This window comes from Pundamilia nyererei, unplaced genomic scaffold, assembly GCF_000239375.1.
Source record: "Pundamilia nyererei isolate P.nyererei 1_Seehausen unplaced genomic scaffold, PunNye1.0 scaffold00113, whole genome shotgun sequence".
Classification (NCBI taxonomy): domain Eukaryota; kingdom Metazoa; phylum Chordata; class Actinopteri; order Cichliformes; family Cichlidae; genus Pundamilia; species Pundamilia nyererei.
The window spans coordinates 355,621-377,584 of record NW_005187514.1 but is presented as its reverse complement, the minus strand read 5'-3'; the positions used below and the strand labels follow the sequence as shown (position 1 = coordinate 377,584).

Sequence of the window (21,964 nt, the reverse complement as noted above, 5' to 3'; positions counted from 1 at the left end):
ACCTTGAAAATATCCTTTCCAAGCAAGTTTCGACAGTAGATCCAACACATCTTGGCAGCAAAAACACAGCAAACTAAAGCAATCGTTTACTTTCGCCTGCATTCACAGAAAAGTTGTTCATCACCAGAAAAAAGCTTCTTCGCCTCTTCGTTCATTCAGATTGCAACGGCAAACTGAGTCATGAACACTGATAGAGCCAGTCTGTGGTAGAGCTCACCATAAGGCAACACAAGGATCACAGAGCAATAACAAAGGATTGTGGAAAGTTTTTCCCTGCATACCTGCCCTCAGAACAGATCCCCAGGGTTTATGCACTGTCCGCCCCCCCCCCCTTGTGCAGACTGTGCAAGCATGAGCACACATATACACAGAGAAGTACATAGACAGAGATGTAGATAAATAAGTGTGGCATGAAGACCAGAACAGCAGAACAAGAGGTATATAAAGATAACATGTCAGGGGTCCGTCTATTACTACCAGAAACAGATGAATTACACGTTTATACAATGGCTGACTCTTCCATCATCTCCCTAAAAATAGATATCAACAGAAAAAGAAAAAATAAATAAATCTGCACTTCAACTGCGTTCAGCACGGGTTAATGCGCCTTATTCTAACACTGCAAGCCTATGAAAATGACTACTGAGACTTTTGACGGAAGGCCTGCAGAAAAGGGTAGGGGGATGCACTTTTGTCCATGACGTGGTTACCTAGGGGACTAGAACAAAAGAGCATCAGTGAAGCACATTATCTTGTCAGGCCTTACCTGACAGAAAAATGATCCTATTGTTGCCAGCAGAAGGTGTGAATGTCATCACCAGGTAGACGGAATATGACAGTAATGGTAATTTTCAGAGAAAATACACACACGCGCGCGCACAACTTAAGCACATTAATGGAGAGATGTGATGATTTAAGTGCTGCAATTCTAAAGGAATTCAGTTTTAGAAATTTCTGCTTAAACCTCAACGTTGTCAATGCAGATTCTATTATATATGTATTTCATGTGTACCAGACACGAAAGATGCAATATAAGCAATATGTGTGCTGCCATCGACATTGTAGGACTTGTAAACATTTGTCTGTAATAATCCCAACTATCTCTGGGATTGAATACTTTTGGGTAAGAAAATAAATTTGTCTTGTGTTCTGTATGTCACTGAAAACTGGATCCATTATTAGTTTGTCAGAAATGTTAAAAGTGACATGATAGCAGGTAAAAGTCAAGATATTTAAAATTCTAACAAAATGAAAATCAAAAGTAGTAAGAAATGCTACAGTAGCACCTCCTAGCTTCCAAAGGGTATTCTGTCATGATTCAATTCAAGAAAGAAATTCAATTTTGCCATCACTTACATAATATTTAAGGACAAAATGTGACCTAGAGATTAATGAGAATTGTCCCAAAAAAGTTTATTTATCATTTGAAAAAGAAGGATTTTCATCACAACACCGGCAATTCTTATATGTAAAAGGAAAGCAAAATGTGCAATAGTAACAAAAAAAGATGTAAACAATTAAAATAATAAATACAGCTTTTATGAAAAAAAAATTGCTGCATTGACAGAAATATTCTTATGAAGTAAGGCTATTGTTAGTGCTCCATTAATCACAAGGAGTCACTTCAAGTGATCTTTCACTAGTTAAGCGAATGTGTAAGCCATTACATTATGGAGAATTAACAAAATTTGAGTTTGAGTAGTAACAAAATAAATGGTATGCCAATATTTGCTGATGTAAACTGAGTGGCTATAAACCTTTGATCAGTAGGCAAAATAAAAACATAAGCATATTTTCTATAGGACAATTCTATAGGACGTTAATAGAAATTACCTTTACACCAAAGTCCTTTTACTCCATTAAGATCACAAAAAAGCCTTAAAAATACCCTTTATCAAATGTTAAAGCATTCAGCCACATGACTAAGTGGTAACTCACTATGCCACTCATGATATGCCTAAATTAAAGCAGCATTTATGGTTTTAAATGATTAAGTGGTAATTAATTTGATTTGAATGTTTTTCCCAATTTTGCAAATAAAGTCTGTCTGCCTGTACATTCCTGTTGCTTTGTTCCTTCATCCACCACAAAACCATTAATGCAACTTCATTTATGCATCGCTCTTAAAATAGTGTTAAATGAAAGTAGTTTGTCGAGTTAGTGCACAGCTCCTTCATATTGATCTTTCTGCAAATAATACCAAAGTGTCTTTTAGGTGTCCAAGATCACTATTTACCCAATATTTTCTTTTGCTTCTAGTCCATATAATTAAACTGCATTGGCAAACCTTCAGTCCTGAACCTGAAGGACTCAGGAAATGTCCTAGTGTGTATTGGTGTCAAAAAAAGACAAAAAAGACCGATGTCTGCAGTTCTGATCCATCGTGCAACAGCAGGTGTTAGTAGAGTTTGACTCCAGAACATCTCAGCAGCCAGGAAATGCCATCCAAAAGCCCAGACAGGGATTCTGCCACTGTATCCTGTACCTGTTTATGAAAGAGAGAAACAGGCTGAAAAGCTCCACAAGCTGAACTCTGGATGGAAAAGCTTTCACCTGATCAAATATCAAGCAATTACCATCCAGGGGTTAGGCAGGTGGGGTAGGCCAAGTCTCTTTGCCATGTCAACACAGGGAGTTCGACACATGGATCTGGTGCTGGGAGTCCGAACTGTTTCTGGTTCCTCTCTTGAGATGCATGAGAGCACCAGCAGAGGTTTGGATGTGGAACCCCTACTGCAGTTTAGCACAGCTCGAATCTGGACTCCTTCAGACTTCTCACCACCTATTCACAACATGAACCATGAACCTACTGCAAATGTTCTGCATTGATCAGTCATTGAGTATGATGTGTCATTGTACTACACTACAAAAAAAGATGTGTTATTTTACCTCTCTCAAGCTCTGCATTGGCAACATAGATGAACCCATCCACCACTTGGCACACCTGCTGAACCTGAGGAGCAGGAACGCACACTGGGTCCCCTGAGTCGTCATTTCCTTCAAAGGTAAAGAGTTTATTGCTGATGCTCTCCTGTTGCACTCTGGCTCTTTCTCGCTCTGCCCTACAGACACAAAAACACAAAGATTAATAACTGCAAAAAGGATGAGAAACAACTGTGACTCATTCAGCAACAAACAAAGTGCTCACCTGTTGGTTGAATACAGAGTGAGGATGTTAAATTTGTGTTGGTTATTGAACATGTAACTTATCCCCGAGCCAATACCTGAAATAAACAAAGGTTTACGTATGTTTGTTTGTATTCTTTGGGTAGATAAGCTGTGTGTGTGTAGTGATCTAGTGCCATCTAGTGGTAGACAATACACATAGCAAGTAAACTTATCTGTTGATTAATTCTGTGATTAAAATGCACTGATGTAATTTCTGTAACACATCATTATTACACGTTACCTTTAAAATAATCACATTTTATCTAATTTTATCTTTTATCTAAAGGACAAACTATGATTTACAATTGATTAAAAGGGAAAATCAGCCACTATATTATGCATTATGATGAGAAAAATACCATGAGAAGCTTATCCTTAGATCAGTGTTATCTTACCATTTATCTGTCTGTGCGGAGTGCCTGACACAGGAAGTATATCTGGAGCATGCATAAGCCTTGTGACTAAAGAGACATCCAGCTGCTCCATGCCAGGACCAAACATGGCGTAACGCGGTTCAGACGAGGGTACCAGGGACTGAAAAAATGAGGTCACCACCTCATATGCTGGTCGTGTAGGAAGCCACTGCTGTCTGGAGGATGGGCAACCTTTCAGGTATCTGTTGATACACAAGGTTTGCTCAGAAATTTTTCCAGGAAACTGACGGTAATGCAGGATAACAGGGGGATACTCACTCTGACATGTAGTCAAATTTTAGTTTTATTCCTTCATTTCCTTCTTCTCTATCATCCAGGCTCTCGTCTTCACTTATTAGCGGTGCATCCAGCAAGTCTGGATGGGGTATGGTCCCATGATCAATGGAGGGCCAGTATGGCATATCCCGCAATAGGAAGTATCTCCACAGTAATGGATCTCTAACCATGGCCCTCCAGTAACGACTTGTGGCTCCAAGGTGGCAGAGATCCGCAGGAGACAGAAAGGTCATGATCAGAAACTGTACATCCACCTTCGGGAGGAATGGCGGAGCACAATTATTTAGATTTTCCTAGATCAACAATAAATATTTCTAGACTAACCTCCTAGACCAAAATACTAAATTGTGCTCTACAAGGGCCTGATATCCACTTAGGAGGACATTATACTGCTACTGTTCTATCAAAATTTTAAACAAATATCCTCATGTGTCTCTTATTTTTCTTAAAAACAAAAATAAGGTAAAAAGAAAAAAAATCTGGTAATTCTTTGTTTTTACATTCATCGGGCCCCAATATCTGCCCAATATATGTCCAAATATCAAAGTGAAATTGCAAATGCATGCCGTGGAAGAGTTCGGGTCTTAGGAGGTTAAAATTCCTAGTTAAACCAATTATGTGTATTTGGTTAAGAAGTAGGAAAAATACAGATTGGAAGGGGATAATGGACAATCGCTAATACAAGCAATTCTATAATCAGCGGATATACTTCAAAGATAAGTCAAAGGAAGTCATAAAGTATGGCAGTGTTCCTGCTCAGAATAGTGCAGTCGAGGCATGCCAAATCGGGGACGGGAGGCAATTACGACTACTTTGGAAGCCTACAAGTTGAACGCGACACTTAGACTGAGCATCTATCATTTTTTCTATAAACAGCTTTCAGACTGTGTGTGTAGAACCTGAAGAGAGCAACACTATCCTTTTAGGCTTGTCCTGTCTGAATGAGTGACATATAGGCTACATAGGTAGACGTACACAGAATTCTCCTATGAATGATTCGACTTACCGGTAAGGTATCCAAAGATCCATACTGTTGTTCTTCTTTTCCCGAGTCTCCAACTGTCAAATCGGCTTCAACAACTTTATCAGGGAAATAGCGGTCTCTAAACCGCCTGAGGCTGCGGATCACCAAAGACTCCAGCTGCTGGATCTTTTCAGCCATGTCTTAATTTGTGTCATATGCGAATATTTTCTGTGTACAACTAAACACTATGAACCAAGGAAATGCCAACACCGATGTTTTCCTGTCACTTCCTCATTATTGGGTAGCAGTGGAGCATTGTGGGTATTGTAGTTCAGTATCATCAAACAAAACAGGAATACGTAGTAAAAGAAAATCTGGAAGGCAAACTAGGAAATTTTTCTTAAAACAAAGCACGTTTATTGTCAACAAGGACATTAAAAAACAAAATGATAGATTTTTTTGCCCAAACAACACAGTTTCTCTATTAATAGTTACACTATCAATGTTATTCAAGTTGCAGAAAAATGGAAGTTGCAATAGATGAAAATACAAGTGGTGCATTACAAAGCTGGTATGAACAAACCTGAACATACTTTGAATTGGTCATTAATACGTCACTGACAAACAGTTCGAACACCTTTCTTTGCCTTCTGTGTGCATACTTTATACACAAATTCAAATAATGCATATGCTATTTTAATATATATTAAAAGCATAACAAAATGGCAACAAAACAATAAATAAATGTTAATGTGCAATGTCTCATTTCCAGCTGTATTATCTTTAAACTTGTTACAATCTTAAAATGAAAAGTCAATTTTTCTTTTTTATTATTCATAACCTCTTTAGTAATATTAATGCTATTGTGACACATTCTTAGAGCAAAACAAATGCCCCAATCAACAGTCTGGAATCAGAGTGGCCACTGCTTTTTCAGCAGGCCAGGGCAAATAATTATTCAACAGCCTCTTGTGCAGCCCTTCTATTACAATGCTTGTCTTATACTCTAACTTCTCATTCATCTGCTTTGGCCTGGGCTGTTTGGCATAGGATTAGGTTGCCTGTAGACACTGTTCCAGCATCTCCTTTCTTCACATTCACTCTCTCCCTGTGCCTCCCCATAAACTTTCACAAGACTGCACCCCATCCGATGGGCTCCATTTTTATTTGGGATTGACACATTTGAATATTGAACTTTGATCTGTTCCTGAGGGCAATTGTAACAGAGAAGCTATATTTTTCACTGTAAAATACTGAGGATTTCCTTGGCATTCTCTGTGTTCCAGCCCTGCCCTTGGAGAGGGCCCTCACAGGCAAGCACATATTTGTTGAGGATCTGTGTGCCAATGTCCCGAAACTGGAGGCGATCTTCTTTGTGCTCCGTAGTGTCAGCGCTGCAGTCCTCGTACTTGACTGCCCAGAAACACATTTCGCCAATGTACATCATTGTCAACAGGTGTGTGTCTGAGAAAATGCCTGACCCAAAAGATAAACCGGTAGTTAGTAAGACCAGTTGGCGACAACAGAACAGATTGTTAAAAAAAATTTCTGTGTCAGTTTTCAGTTATCCAGGTCATTGTAGTATTAGAAGAAGAAAAACAAAAAGTGATGGATTTCTTTAACTCTGTTGAAGACTTTTCACCTCTCATCCCAGAGGCTTCTTCAGTTTGGCTTCTGTATGTAGAGCCCCAGGTATTTAAACCCTAGTGGGGGTTGTCCCTTAGGAGGTGGTTGCTGACCACTATTAATCATGTGAATCATCAAACAAGCCAAGGTGAGCCATATCCAGTTTTTGGGGCAAGTTTTTTCCGAAGTGTCACCTGAAACTTCTGGTGGTAATGGTCCACGCCTTTTTTCACATCTATACACCTAATTCTGTACCTGTACCCATTATTACGTATGGGACTCTCCACCTTTTGGTTTTAGGATTGAAAAGCCTCTGGGATGAGAGAAAAAGCAGCTGACCTTCAATGAAGGTCAGCTGCTTTTTTAAAAAAAAATTCTCCTAAGATTTTCAAAGATGGGTAACAAATTAGAAGTAAAAAACTCCTTTACTAAGGAGTTCAGCCCCCAAACCACATTTAATGATCCCTGCCAATGATTACTCTGGGATGTAATTCTCAGTAACCATATTTATTTGCCAAAACTCTTGTCTCCAAGGACAGAAGAGATTCCAGCGAAGCTGTCAGGTTTCTCCCTACCACAATATAACACAAACTTCCGATCACATAACTGGGGAGGTTGTGGGTTCAAGTGTATTCCTTCAGTTTATCACGTCTATAATAAATAACACATTTACCTTCAGATAAGATGTTTGCTGTAGCAGTGTCATGTAGCACCACACCATCATTGAGCTTCACAGAGTTTCTCACCTGCAGCATCCGCATCAGGTATCGCACACCTTCCTGAATACACTGGGTCAAAAATGTGTTTAACATTAAAAAAGAAACATAAAAAAGTGGTAAACTATTGGTTTTAATCAAAGTAAAGTTGTACAGCTAACAATAAATGAAACTCTTTAGAGCTTTGCATTGTTTGTTACCTTAAGGAATGTTTCCTTGTTTTTCTTGATCCACTGCTTTCGCTGATGAAGGGTATGACAGTACATATACAGCAGAGCTCCACGTCTCCAGTAGAGACATTCTAACAGCTCTAAACCCAACACAGACTGCACCTAACATAAACCAAAAGACACGAATATCAATATCAGACACTCCATGATGCCTCATCCATATTTATTTAATAAGCACTTTAAAAGCATGTGTCCAAGTGGAACCACAAATCAAAGGGAAAATTAAAGTTGAACTGACGTCCTACTGGAAGTAGGATAATTACTGGATAGTTAACCAGACCAAGAAAGAAACACATGGACATAATCTTAATAGACAAAAAAAAAAAAAAGAGTGTCTGCTCCTCTTTTATACCCTTTGGGTTGTGGGTTTGTGTCCCCATATAGTAACCTTTATAGTCTTATATTGTAATAACCAGACTACATGACAGTTTGTGATATGATACAAAGTACACTATTCATAAAATGGAGTAGAAGACAACACCAAAATCGGTTTGAGACAAACACAAACCTCTTGTGCTGGTGCAAGCCGTGCGGCCAAAACTTCAGGTTCAGTCAGATCTTGAAGAAGCTGCTGAATTTTAAATGGTGAACAGTCCTCAGGGAACTCCTGGTCCACCAGTTTATTCTCTTCATAAAAAGTGATGTCTAGAATCACCTAAATGATGAAAAATAAAATAATTTACAAAAAAAAAGGTAAAACTGAATTATGTGTTAAAATTGTCTTAAACATTTTGCCTGCTCCATGTATAACTTTGCAAAATAGGATAAAGGCCTATAATAAACCTGCCAGCTGTTGCTCCTTTAAACTAATTAAGAAAACTATTTTTGGGGGGGGGGAGAGACAACGGTTAGAGATATCTGTATCTAATCTGGAGCTGTAATACAACATAAGCAGGCACAACATAAATGAAACTGAATTGAATTTAGATCACGTAAAGCAATTTCCAATAATGCAGTCACTGATTTTACTGTCCCATCAGATCAGCTGCCTACTCAAAAGTATTTTTTCTGTCTTTCAAAAAGCTTTAGTATGATGGTTCTTGAACCTCCTCAGAGATACATTTAGGGGAAAATATAGGCTAAAGGCTGAAGAATAGAGTGATGAGAATGGCAGGAAGTACAGTACACAGAATGGAAAGCACCCCAAAATCACATTGATACAACTGTAACAAATGTAAAACAAAACCACCATCTTCAACATTTCTTCTTCCCTAACTGAACCATCTCTTGTGGGTTGGTATGGAGTTAGAGGTTTTGTTTTACAGTTTATGGCAAACATTTTACTCCTAAATTTTTAAAGCAATACGCTTCAGAATATCTTTAGTAAAGTAAATCTAGACCAGTTTGCATTAGACATTATTACAATGTCACACAGAGGCTGTAAATCGTTAAAGGAACAGAACTAAAACACTCATAATTAGAGGGTTTTCATTTCAGACAAAGTTTCCATGTTTTCCTGATATGAGCTCTGTAATTATGTCAAAATTTAGATAAGAGCTAAACAGAAGACAGCAGCAACTGCAAAGACGGCACTTTCAATGAACTCATTATAGAAGACACTATGTTAGCAACATTAGTTGCTAAATAACAATTATTTTGATAGCAGACTAATGTGCCTCATTTTTCTTTGATTAGTCGACGATTATTTCAGTAACTCTTATCTACACTTCCTGTAGGCAAACCTCTTATTCTAGGCTCCAGTACCTTACCTGCTCAAGTCTGCCCACCTATGAATACCCTGTTGTCTTGTCCCACAGCAAAAATAATGACATATGAATTTGAAAATAATCAAATGGTTCTTTTAACATTACTCAATAGAACCATCAGAATAAAAATGAAATAAATCAAAATGTTAGGTAATATAAATTAATTTGCTAGTAGCATTTAAACAAAGAAAAAATGTGCAAGTAGGAAACTAAAAATAGTTTCTATCCATAAGTTCAAATAAAGCTTTGAGATCTTTGAGATGATGTTCCCAGCTGTTAATAACCATGCTGAAGATGTTCTCTGTCCTGACTTTAGCCATTTGACAGGTGCATGAGCCTCTTTATTGGACAAAGTCACCTGTATGCCTGTGCTCAACAGTTAAGAAAATACAATTCTGCGTCAACAAATTTTTATAGTCGATGGCAATGATTATGGTGATGAATTGTTGCAGCCCTAAAATTCACAGGAAATTATTTTCAGAGAGTATAGAAAATTTCTTAGCGTTTATTACTGAATAGACGGTGAATTTTGTGATTATGTCTGTGACACAACATTTATGTTACACTACTTTACAAACTTAGCTACAATTCTTGACATGTAACTAGCCTTTGCCTGCTCTATGTTCACTTACTCAAGCCAGAGTGAATATAGATGTGCAGACAGATTTACTTTTTTTATATAAACTCCATTATAGTACAGCTGCATTTTATAATTTGCTTCTAGCTATACATGACAATTTAGTCTGTTACACAGACACTAAACCAACAAATATGGGTATTCAATCCCCTGGACATGTGTGTACAATGCTAAACTTAAACTGTAAAAGTAAAGAGACTGGAATGTGTTCAGTTTTTACTTTGTAGAGATGATCGTTTTTTAGTGGCTGCATAGTGTAGTGGTTTACACATCCATCTAGCAAATAAAAGATCCCTGGTTTGATTTTGGGAGGAGACACAAATCCCCTTGGGGTTGCAAAAAAGTAAAAACTATATGTGTGAGCAACCAACTGTGGTGACCCCTTGTGAAAATGGGAACAACTGAAAGCATCTTTAAGATATGCAGGGTTTTTAATTAAAATGTAGATACAACAGTAACCTACTGCAAACCTGTCACTTTCTGCTTCCACCTTCTAAGATGATTTAGACATTTTATATTTGCGTTTAATACTGCTAAGCAGTGTAAGTAAGAAAAATTTCCTTGTGTTCAGAGCACCTTAGTTGGGTATTTTATCCTGTTTTCTGTGATTTTGGGGACAAAAATCACTAGTAGTTTAAAAAATCCCTCATGTTACTAACTACTTAATAAAATAACTTACTGAAACGCAAGAGAGTAAATACAATTTGATGGAAGGAAGTACCTGTGTGTAATCCTGCAGCAGCTTGGATAGGTTGCTACTCTCTCCTCCTTGTCTGTAAAAGCTTTTCAACTTGTCTAGTATGGCAGATGCATTCTGTAAATAGTCATCATCTACGGAAGAACCATATGTTAACATATTACCCAAGTACAAATCTAAACTCATGAAAAATCCCGAGTTATCGCGATTGTTGATCGGGACTTTATAATCATCCACAATTCGACTCATGACAGGAAAAAAAATTATTTTAGCATAAAACATAAGCTGACTAGCCCATGCGAGCATTCACAGATAAACATAAGGCCAAAAATGCGCACTAACACGGTGGCGTTTGAGGTTCAGATACAAGTTAAAGTAAAAAAGTTAACGACACCATTTAACATGCAATAAGGACAAGGTAGATGCTTCGTTGCTTTATTGATGACAGTCGTTTAGCTAGCATTACCAGCCATCATGTGTCATACCTTCACATATGTCAACAATACTGCATTTTAGCTAACGTTAGCAGTTAACTCAAAAACCCTAGTGAAATACAAACATAACTCCGCGAGTTATGTACATTCTCCTGCAACGTTGCTAACCACTAATTATAATTAACTAACTGCATATGCACTGATGTGTTCATAAAGGTTGTTTTGTTTTGTTTTTTGCCAAAATGCAATATTTCACTAGACAGCAGCTGTTGTCATGGTTGCAAGCTAACGTACGCTGGAAGTTAGCTTGATTGCTTGCTTGCTAGTCGATTCCTTAACCAAGACTGTTTGCCACGTACTAAATGAATTGCCGAAAGGCAAACAAATAAACAGTGTAATTGGTACCTTGCTTTTCAGCTCTGAGACTCGAACACTTGATGTCTAACTCAAATATTCTTCTCTCCAACTCGAAACCTTGTCGTCTGTAGTCGTCGGCCATGACTAAAAGTACCAGTCACGGGAGCCACGGATTTTACTCACGTGTTCAAAGAATTTTCAATTTCCGTTTCTGTGCATGCACGCGCACGGCCGTAGGATTATATCAGTAAGTCGTCCCTGCGTTTGCAAAAACGTTAACTTTAAACTGTAAACATACGTGTACTTTTAGATAGTGTGGTGGTGCTGACAGCTGAAGGGAGCATGCGTGCTATAAAGTTAGACGTCAGCTGAGGCGACTTTGGAAAATAATAACTCAGACAGTAGGAAACAAACTGTTGGTAGCCGGTTAGAATTTTAAAAAAAAAAAAAAAAGGGGGGGGGGGGGGGGGGGGGGGGTTAGTGAGTTTTTAGTTATTTAGTCCAGTGCAATGAGTCCTATGCCAGAAACCGTTTCTACACAAAGTGGAAAGATAAATTTCAAAGGACGGATGAAAAAAATGATCTGTGGGTTTTTGCTTGAAATGTCAGGGATGCATGCAGAGGAAAGATATGAGAAATGTAGGGATGAGCTACAGATTTCTGTTTGTTGGAGGGGGCATATTGCTGGAACCTGTGGATACAAATAAAATGAGGAAAATAGAAGGGGAAATTCTGTGCAACATGCAGACTGGGAAAAATTCAGGTATTGCAAGAAGTGTGTTGCAAACTGCTGAGACAGACTCCACGGTGTAGGACATCTGCCTTGTGCCTCCTCAACATTGTGTTTTCATGGGGCAGAAGGGGAAATAACTAATAACTAAATTCTTTTTTGAGCTGGGTCACCACAGTGGATCTTCATCATCCATTTCAATCCCTATCTCCCATTCTCTGCTGTCACACCAACCCACTGCATGTCCTCTTTCACTACATCCATAAACCTTGTCTGTGGTCTTTCTCTTTTCTTCCTGTTTGACAGCTCCATAGTCAGAATCCTTTAGCCAGTATATCCACTATCCCTCCGCATGTGTCCAGACCATCTCATCTCACCTTTCCTCTCTAACTTTGTCTCCAATTGGCTCCATCTCTTGTATATGCTTTTCTCTCATTCACACACGTATTCAGTCTTGCATCTACTGACTTTCATTACTCTTTCCTCTAGCACGCACCTCCACCTCTCCAGACTCTCCTTTACCTGATCATACAGATTCGATATTGATATTTGGTAACAAATGATCAATAGGGTTGTTGAAAGCTTCAGAAAAAAAAAATCTCCTGGTGGAAATGTAGGTAGCTGCAATTAGGTTGCTTTGTGCAAATTAAACACTAAAGTTTCATCAAATTAAAAGGCCTAGCCTTTTTGGCAGTTGAGTTCTGGAAGTTTCTAAAGAGTCGATATAGGCTTTCCAAATTCAGAAGAATTGGGTTTTAATGCATCATGATTTTTTTTTTCTATGTCAAAATTCTAATGAAAAAAAAAGAGAATGCCTTCTCAACACCACTGTGCATTTAATTATGAGCTATTGTTAATCTCCGTCTCTCTTCCACAGCATGTCTTTTGTCTTGTCTCCTTCCCCTCACCCCCAACCCTGATGGCTGCCCCTCCCTGAGCCTGATTCTGCTGGAGGTTTCTTCCTGTTAAAAGGGAGTTTTTCCTTCCCAATGTCGCCAAAGTACTTGCTCATAGCACGTCGTCTTTTGTGAGTTGTTGGGGTTGTTCTGCATTATTGTAGGGTTTTTACCTTTCAATATTAAACACCAGGAGGCAATTCCTGTTTTGAAATATGGTTTCGATATAAATAAAATAAATTTAATCAAATGTGAAACTGTCTTTGTGTGCTAGCAGATGTTGGGATTGAAAGCACTGATGGTGTGGATAAGATTAGGTAGAAAATGTAGATTTGCATGTGCCATTTGGCAGGATGCTGTGCCACTGCATCCTTAGTGAGAGGCTGAATCATCAATGTGATAATGGGATGCAGTGGGGAAACAGAGATTGTAAATTGCTCTCATGCATTGCAAGCTGTGTCAGGGAAATTAATGTTTTCTTCGTGGACCTTTGAATACAGTATAGCCCTACTAAAAAAGAACAAGAGAACAAGGGTAGTATTGGGCTTTCTCAAACGGCAATGACGCTACAACACCAACAGCAGGCGGCAATGCACTAAAACATGCCTAGCTTACCAGGTGGGGGAAAGATAACGAAGAAGAGCTTCTTCTTTCATCCTGTTTGAAAACAGCCAATAGCGTCGTGTCGCCGAGCTGGGCTTGCGTGTAGCCATATTTTGTGACCCTCAGCTAGCTCGGTTAAAGATCCAGTCAGCGCTCACCCTGCATCTCCGCCCACCCCAAGTTTGTAGCTCCAAATCATGGCGGCCCTCAAAGCTTTGTGCAGAGCGGAAAATATACTCTTGAAAACCCACCACAGAACCAAAATAAACTTCGCCATCCACCAATTGAGCAAGGTCAGTATAACAACAGCGACGTTACACCTGCTGTAGGAGTGTTGAGATGATGTTGCTGCAAAAAAAGAGACGACAGTAGTAAAATATAATAATTCAACTGTCATTAAAGTATTGGTTACATTTGGAATGAAATTATGAACCAAGCTTCGCGTCGTTTTTACTGTTTCAGTTTGCGTTTATGTGTTATTGTGGGCTGACCTCAGCCTGCAGGGCGCACAACCTTGCGGATACGCGCAATACAACACATTTGCCAATCCTTTCAAAAACTGCTGCTAAGATCTAGAAATGTATGAATAAAGCGAATCAGGTTATTTGATCTGACTAAGGTATGTGTAGTTGGATGATCACAAGTGCGCGTAACTCAACACCAAGTAATCATAGATTTAGGTCTAAACACCTGCCACACGTTTTATTCAGTGCGGAAAACTTTCAAAAACAGGTTCCAATATTATAGAGTCGTTAAATGTGAAGCTCGTTTTGTTAACTAATAAAAAAAGATTATTTGTAACAATGTATTTGTGTGTAATGACAAGAACATTGTGAACTTAAGCTTTTTCTTGAATGCTAGTTAATTATCACCCACACAGTGTGATTGCAGCAATCTGTGCGTGATAGCTTAGATTTTAACTGCCCTTCATGGTTGAACTTGCGTTTAACTACTGTCTGAGATATGAGAATTTACAAAAGACAGCAGCTCGCATTGGCCTGACACAGGGTTTTAAACACATGATTTTAAACCTGAATCCTCTGCTGACTGTTGGTTTTTGGCTCTTGGCTGTGTGCTATCATAATCTTGCCTGCTTTTGTTGCAGGATTTGTTCAGCAGTTAGGTTTACTTTTCCTTTCTTCTACAGAATAAATTGGATTTGAACTGTGCAAGCAGGTCATTAGGTTTTAAGCCTTTATTTTTTTGTGCTTCTATTTAGAATTTACATGTTTGGTTTTTTTGGTGTTGCGGAAACAGCATTTTTTATTAATGCAGATTTGCTGTATTTCATGCTCTTGTGCTTTCTACAGACCTGTGGCTCTTACTTTTCCACATCAAGTCAGAAAAATTCAAAGTTCTACTCAGATCCTGTAGAAGCAGTTAAAGATATCCATAATGGAGCTACCATTCTTGTGGGAGGTAATGTATAGTACTTTCACAAACATGTTGTAACAATGTCAGATAGGACTGCTTGGTTTATGATGATTTTGTTCACCTAACAGTATGTTATGCTTTATATTTACATACACTCACTGGATGCTATGAGGTACACCTTGGTATTACTGTCTCTTATAGCTTCATTTTTCTTCATGGCATAGACTCATCAAGGTGCTGGAAACAAAAACACGCTCCACATCCGTGATGCTAATCTCTCATTCCATCACATCCCAAAAGTGCTCTACTAACTGTGGAGGCTATTTGGTTACAGTGATGAGTACTCATTGTCATGTTCAAGAACGCATTTATAGGTCATTTGAACTTTGTGACATTGTTTGTTCTCATGCTGGAAGCAGCTATCAGAAGACCTGTGGTCGTAAAGGGGTGGACACAGTCAACAACAATAATATTCCTGTATCTTGTGGCATTTAAATGGTGCACTGTTGGTATACCAAGGGCCCTAAAATGTGACAAGATAATATTTCCCACAATATTATACCACCGCCAGCCTGAGCTGTTAATACACAGGATAGATCCATGGTCATCTTTTTTCTGACTCTACCATCCAATTGTTAGGAGACTCATCAGACTAGAGAATGTTTTTTCAGTCTTCTGTTATCCAGTTTTTGTTGAACCACTGGGCAACCAATGGATATTTTCTTTAAACCCTAGAGATGGTTGTGTGGAACAATACTGGTAGATGGTAGATCAGCCGTTTCTAAATTACTCAGATCAACCTGTCTGGCACCAACAACCATGCATTCAAAATCACTTAAATCACCGTTCTTACCCACGCTGATTCTTGGTTTGAACTTCAGTGTGTCATCTTAAATGCACTTAGCAGCTGACATTTGATTGGCTGATTAGATATTTGGGTTAATGAGCGGTTGAACGCATGCACGTAAGAAAGTGGCAGGTGAATTCATTAGAATAAATGTAATGTCTAATTTGCAATGAAGTGATTCCAAACTGTCTGTAGAATGCTGGTTGAGTATCATCCACACACTGAGTGCACACGCAATCCACTGATCTTATTTATAGTCCTGTTCACAGTGACATTGTTAAATGTTTTCCATTGTGACACACTTCTGTCTAAGAGAAAAGCAGATGAACCTTCGCTCAGTGCAATATAAGAATATTTCTAAACAAGTCTAGAAATACCTGGACTTGATCCAAGCTGATTGCACTTTGGTTTTTCTGTGTGGTTTGACATAGTTAACAAGATCATTGTTTTTGTATTAGTTTACTGTCCAAATCTGGCATGTCCCTAATCCTTAGATATAAATGTGTATTTAAGACATTTTAAGGTCCTTATATGATCTTAAAATGTCTTAAATATATGTTTGCGAATAAAATTCCTTCACACCATGTAGCTCAACTGTGTCATCAAAGGCTGGGGTATCTTTGGACTTTGATCCAAAGTCCATGAGGAGAGCACTGAATCACAGTTCAAATCACAACCTAATTCTCACATTGCTATGAACGAATTGGCCTAAAATATCTGGTTAACATACTGCACTTAATTTGTAATTTTGTAACTGGTTTAATCAATTGTTCTCCAGGCTTTCTGAAGGTCTTTTAAAGTTTTCTTTGGACATCGGCTGCTTTTTCATTCGTTTTCATTTCTCTGAGCATTTTCAGAGAAATGTTTTTTATGCTTTAAGCCAATTAACTGGATTAGACATTTCTTATTGTTTCCTAGCAAAATATAAGGAAATTAGCGATGGCAGTAAATGCACAGACATCAGCTGAACAAGTGAAGATAAAACACAAAGTCATAACATTTACTTACTACGTAAATACACTGATACATACTTTTGGCAGTTTTATTTAAAGTCGTGTTTAAATGTGTATCGTTTTTCTTTTCTCACAGTGATTCTTGTTTGCAACGCTTACTTTTTTGTATTCCACCTCAGGCTTTGGATTATGCGGAATTCCGGAGAATCTCATCAACAGTTTACTGAAGACTGGCGTTAAGGGCATCACTGCAGTCAGTAACAATGCAGGGTATGTGTGGAAGTGTACATGATTTGTACGTGCTGTTTTAGAATAGTACCATTCATTGTTGTTGGGTTGTTTTGGTAGAATTAAATAAAAACAAAAACATTAGATTTAAACTTTGGTTTAAATCTTTTAACCAAACCACATCCTTGCATATGAACTTGAACGTTTTGCTTATTGTCTTGAATAGTAGTGTTTCTTTGTCTTGATTTGAGCCTGTGATGGTGTCTAATTGCAGCATTGGCAACCTTATGACTGTAACGCCAGACAGGCAGTGTTGTGCTAGCGAGATGCCCAGAGGCTAGTAGATAAGTCATTGGATAAGGTACAAGGAAGAGGTGTGTGTGGTCAGGTGATCTTGTGTGTGATGTTTGTATTTGGTCTCAGTGCAGATTCAGTGTACACATAACAGTCAGCTGATGACCTTAATTACCTTTATTATACGTTTTGTCCTTTTGTACATTTTGTACAGTAGCAAGAACTAACTGAAGGTTGCGTTCAGTCTTTTAACTCAAATAAAATTCTAATACTGTTGATAGAAAAAAGGAAAAAGAAAATTGCAGCTTTCTTTTGTAATCAAAACCTGGCGTGTCACAATCCAGTAAACATTTAATTGTAGTGCTTATGCAGAAATAGTGAAACTTGAGTAATTCTTACCCTTTTGTGTCTTTGTATTTATGCCACATACAAAACTATTAAAGGGTAAGAATTCCATGTGTATGTTTTCGTATGATCATTTTATAATAAAGCCTTCTTGGTGATCACCAGGAAGCATATCAAGAGATAAAGTTAATATTGAACAGAATTGAGTTCAGCTTTTATGGTTCGGCCCTGCACAACAGTCCCAGTTTCTCATATTACCCCTTGGGAAAATTAATTATATCAGTGGCAGGCAATCAAGTACTGTAATAAAGACTCCTTTTTTTAAAAATGACAGTACTGCATAAGTGTGTTTGCTTGTAAAGCAGTGTGAACAAACTATTTTTTGAATGAAAACTAGATTTACTATTTGACAACTAGGCATTGCTAACCTTATTTTGGCAGCAGTGGAAAGAAAGTGTAAGAAGTTAACATGCAGAAATATTGGTTGTGTTGTGTCACTTTATTCTTTAAAGTGATCCCTAATCAAGGATAAATCTTTAATCTTTTGACTTTTGTAGCAATATAGAACACATGAGTGTTTTGTCTCACTGCTTTTGGGTGAGAGGAACGAGACCCTCATATTTCACTTCTCATGAAACTGACACAGCTGGCCCTTTATGCCCTCGATGAGTTGAGAAGGATTCAGCTGTACAAAAGGAGATTATTGGGCTGTTACAGAACCGCCTTCCCTTGCAGCTTTATACGTACTGTGTAATCAGCTGCTTCAGAATTTGACACAAACTAAATAGATTCTGTATAAAAGGCAGTGACACTTGTGCTCAAGATCACTGCTGGAATCTGCTCTCATGAATGAGCACTGAGTATTTGCCTGAAGAGCTTATAGTCCTCAAACATCATTCCATACACACCAGCTTCACACACAAAACATTAACACGAGTTAATAGTGCCAAAACCTTTCTTTAGTGTTTCCATTGTGTGTTGCATCACCAGTGGTTTGTGTGCATGTGAAAGTGCACTTTGCAGTTATCTGTTTTTGCATTCTGATAAGGCATGGCCTTTATATACTTTAAGATAACCCGAGATTAGAGTTACAATTAGAGAACAAAGCAGTGGTAGTTAGAGATTAGAGCAGTGTAAGTGAGTTTTTAGTTGCCTGTGCATTAACATAAAGCACATGTTTAAAGTGATTTGTGTTGCAAAAATACAGTTTGGACAGATTGAAACTAACTTGATTCGATTGCCATCTGTTTTTCTTGTTTGGTATGAAAGAGCTTTAAAGCCACAAAAAGCCAGTCCTCTCATAGCTAATCAAACAGTTGCTTGAGGGACTCGGCAATTTATGTTTGTCAAAGAAGGCTAGAAAAATGTATTCACAACTGTTGAGTCATGAGGATTTGTCCAGGTATGGTGGTCTAAATACGTGACACCCTATGTGCAGCAGGTGTAAGACACACTTCGGACCAGTGTGAGCTTCACAGCTTCTTTCAAGCACAATTATTCCGTGCGGTTTTGACAGACAATAAACAAAGACATGCTCAGAAAAATCTGACTCAGTGGCAACCCCAGGCTCAGCAGCTGTGTTTGATCAAATGTACTGTGATTATGGCTGTGAATAGGCCACAGCTGGACTGTGACTGTCTTTGCTTTGTCTTAAGATCAGAAAAGGGAGCCATATCCGTTTCAGCTTGACTGAGTTACAACCTTGAATAACCTCTCTAAGCGTTTGCGTTAACAATAAGAAATGGTGGAAATTGCAGGAAGATAGGACGTTGATAGTTTCTTATGAGGAAAAAGAAGCATAGTTGCTAGAAATAAATGAGTATTGACAGAAAAGTGCTTTAATGTCAAATAAAAAATGAAAATGTATTCATTTGAAATGTAATAACATGAAATGTAAAATAAAACACAACAAGACACTTGTGTGTACCCTTTAGATCAGCTTATATTTATAAAAAACTGCTTAAGTTAATTTAATAAACAAAACAAAGCTTAGTAAGTTAGTGCTGTGTGTGTTTTCCTTAGAGTGGATAACTTTGGCCTGGGCCTGCTGCTCCAGACTAAGCAGATCAAGAGGATGATCTCCTCATATGTTGGAGAGAATGCAGAATTTGAGCGACAATATCTGTCAGGGGAGCTGGAAGTGGAACTAACGCCTCAGGTTGGTTTAAAAAAAAAAAAAAAAAAGTCAAGTGACAAGGCTTATACAGTTTTTAACAAACATGCTGTGGACATGTATCTGGATTTCTCTTGTACGCCTCTCATAATCTGTCACTTTTTTCCCCCCACAGGGTACTCTTGCAGAGAGAATCAGGGCAGGGGGAGCTGGGGTTCCAGCCTTCTTCACTGCTACTGGCTATGGTACTCTTATCCAAGAGGGTGGCTCTCCTATCAAGTACAACAAAGATGGTAGCATTGCCATTGCCAGTGAAAAGAGAGAGGTGAGAGTGCTGTAATCCCTGTTGTAGTTTTGGAATTAAGTGCTGTAGCTGAACTTCAGTGGGTTACATGATAGTAGCCTTGAATTGTCCTCATAATGCACAGATTCCCAAGAGCTCTGGTCTGATCTGTTGTAGTGCACAGCAGCACTGAAATCCAGTTTCTTTATACAGTAAATTACACAGTGAGTTGAATAAATCTCCATTAGGTACTGGCATGCGACACATGTCTTGTGACTGAGGAAAAGAGCCTCGTCAAAATTGATATTTTAAGTGTAAAAAATATTTTGGAGATTTCACACAGGTGGTGTAATGTGTAACCCTGAATAGTAGCCATTGCAGATTTATTTAAATGCCACAGAATCTATAGCATGACAAAGTTTAGACTCAACTACAAAGACCAAGTCTAAAATTAAAAATAGAACTTTAAAACAGCTCACTGTTTAGTTCATCCTGTAAGTAACTTCTCACCTGGTTGTACACAGGTGAGGGAGTTTGGTGGCAGGCACTACGTCATGGAGAAAGCCATCACTGGAGATTTTGCACTGATCAAAGCTTGGAAAGCTGACAAGGCCGGGAACATTGTTTTCAGGTAATTAATGACATGGATTGTTGTGTTAAAGTTGTCTTAAGTTTGAGATATTTGAACATAGTGCATTTTAAGCCTTTATTAACTTTGTCAGCTCTTGTTTGCTCTCAGCCTGCAGATCTACTTTGGCGCATACGTCGTCTTTAATTATTCAGACAGAATATTTTTGAACTGGACTGGGATTATCATTCATTACTACTAATATAGCTCTGTTCAATTATATGCATTGATGCTGCAAAAGTTAGAAAAATCTAAATAATGCTCTCAATTTACTCTTGTGTTTAGATATTGTTTTTAGTTATAGCAAAGTTTAGGTTATGCATAGGTCCCTACATGAGTAACATTGAACCAATCCAGTGCATGTCCAAATTGAATGTAGTAAAATTCTTCACCACAAGAGAGCAGTGTCCTCTGGTACTCTGAGTCTAAACAGGATATAACATAATGGACACCACATTGAGAGATTTTGAAATCACTTTCTGGTTTATATATTATATTTGCTGCCACTACATTTTATTCAATATGTATGTCTCGGTTTGTGTTAGGAAAACAGCTAGGAACTTCAACCAGCCCATGTGCAAGGCAGCCAAAACCACAATAGTTGAGGTATGTAACTGCAACATCACAGTCACATGCTTTTTAAAGCATGTGCAAACTTCCTCTTCAAACATTTCCACTAGTGGATTGGATGTGAGTGGAATATACACATAAGTTTTACTTTATTGTTTTACTGCATCCATTGTTTAAGTTTTCATTTTCTAGGCCCACTAGCTGAAAAAGGTAAACTTGTAAATAAGTTGTACAAATCAACCATCAAACACAGTGATGAGTAAACACTGTCCAAATTAAGACTCTCAAACCCTTTTGGGCTATTCACAAATCAACAATAACAAATAAAATAAAATAAAAATAGATAAACAAAAACAACATTTAGAAAAGGCAAAAATTTGATATGGCATAAAATATTTCTGGTTCTGCCTTTCTCACTGTTCCTCTCGCTCACTGTCTTTCTCTGTGTGTGCTGTCAGTGTCAGAGGCACAATTCTTCAACGTGCTATTAATAGTATGCATGTCAGGAGGCTGGTCAGTAAAAACCAGAACTATAAGTTAATGGCAGTATTAACTCTTAACTAGAATCAATTTAGCAGGTTATTAGAAAATAGTTTGAAACTAGCCAAGTGCTCTTGAGGTACAAACGGGGCCGGGAAGAGTTAACCAGTAAGATGAGGGGAGGAGAGTGGGGAGGATAACAGCCAATATGAGAGAGAAGCCAGTTTAGATCAGATGTATTTAATTAAATTCTAAATCAGTTTAAGTGTTATGTAATCACAGTGTTATTAGTTTACAGTATATTGGTTATTTAAAATCTAGTGCTTAGGTCAATAATTTATTTAAAATCGAATGTTGCTGAAGACCACTGAAATA

At 38.1% G+C, this 21,964-nt stretch overlaps 3 protein-coding genes across 4 annotated transcripts in view; 1 reads left to right on the top strand and 2 right to left on the bottom strand.

Moving 5' to 3' along the window:
* Positions 1–1,517: 1,517 nt before the first annotated feature.
* fbxo4 (F-box protein 4) lies at positions 1,518–5,127 on the bottom strand. The gene is made up of 7 exons (XM_005741707.1): positions 4,885–5,127; positions 3,861–4,132; positions 3,564–3,784; positions 3,149–3,224; positions 2,890–3,062; positions 2,577–2,782; positions 1,518–2,485 (listed from the first exon to the last, which is right to left on the bottom strand). The coding sequence occupies exons 1-7, from the start codon at positions 5,038–5,040 to the stop codon at positions 2,399–2,401; spliced, it is 1,191 nt and encodes a 396-aa protein (XP_005741764.1). The 5' UTR covers positions 5,041–5,127; the 3' UTR covers positions 1,518–2,398.
* Positions 5,128–5,236: 109 nt separating this feature from the next.
* Positions 5,237–11,666, bottom strand: rimoc1 (rab7a interacting mon1-ccz1 complex subunit 1). Of its 2 annotated transcripts, none has more exons than XM_005741705.2 (6): positions 11,294–11,666; positions 10,479–10,588; positions 7,923–8,069; positions 7,385–7,516; positions 7,142–7,256; positions 5,237–6,318 (listed from the first exon to the last, which is right to left on the bottom strand). In XM_005741705.2, the coding sequence occupies exons 1-6, from the start codon at positions 11,385–11,387 to the stop codon at positions 6,083–6,085; spliced, it is 834 nt and encodes a 277-aa protein (XP_005741762.1). In that variant the 5' UTR covers positions 11,388–11,666; the 3' UTR covers positions 5,237–6,082. The 2 variants fall into 2 exon arrangements, with proteins under 2 accessions (XP_005741762.1, XP_005741763.1); XM_005741706.1 differs by lacking the exon at positions 5,237–6,318 and adding an exon at positions 6,957–7,039.
* A 1,862-nt stretch (positions 11,667–13,528) lies between these two features.
* oxct1a (3-oxoacid CoA transferase 1a) overlaps positions 13,529–21,964 on the top strand; it is a 53,699-nt gene continuing 45,263 nt past the window's right edge. Inside the window, exons 1-7 of the mRNA XM_005741704.2 lie at positions 13,529–13,767; positions 14,785–14,893; positions 16,828–16,918; positions 19,538–19,673; positions 19,804–19,953; positions 20,436–20,542; positions 21,085–21,145. Of these exons, the coding sequence (XP_005741761.1) occupies positions 13,672–13,767; positions 14,785–14,893; positions 16,828–16,918; positions 19,538–19,673; positions 19,804–19,953; positions 20,436–20,542; positions 21,085–21,145 (750 nt within the window). The 5' untranslated portion in view covers positions 13,529–13,671. The remainder of the gene's footprint in view (positions 13,768–14,784; positions 14,894–16,827; positions 16,919–19,537; positions 19,674–19,803; positions 19,954–20,435; positions 20,543–21,084; positions 21,146–21,964) is intronic.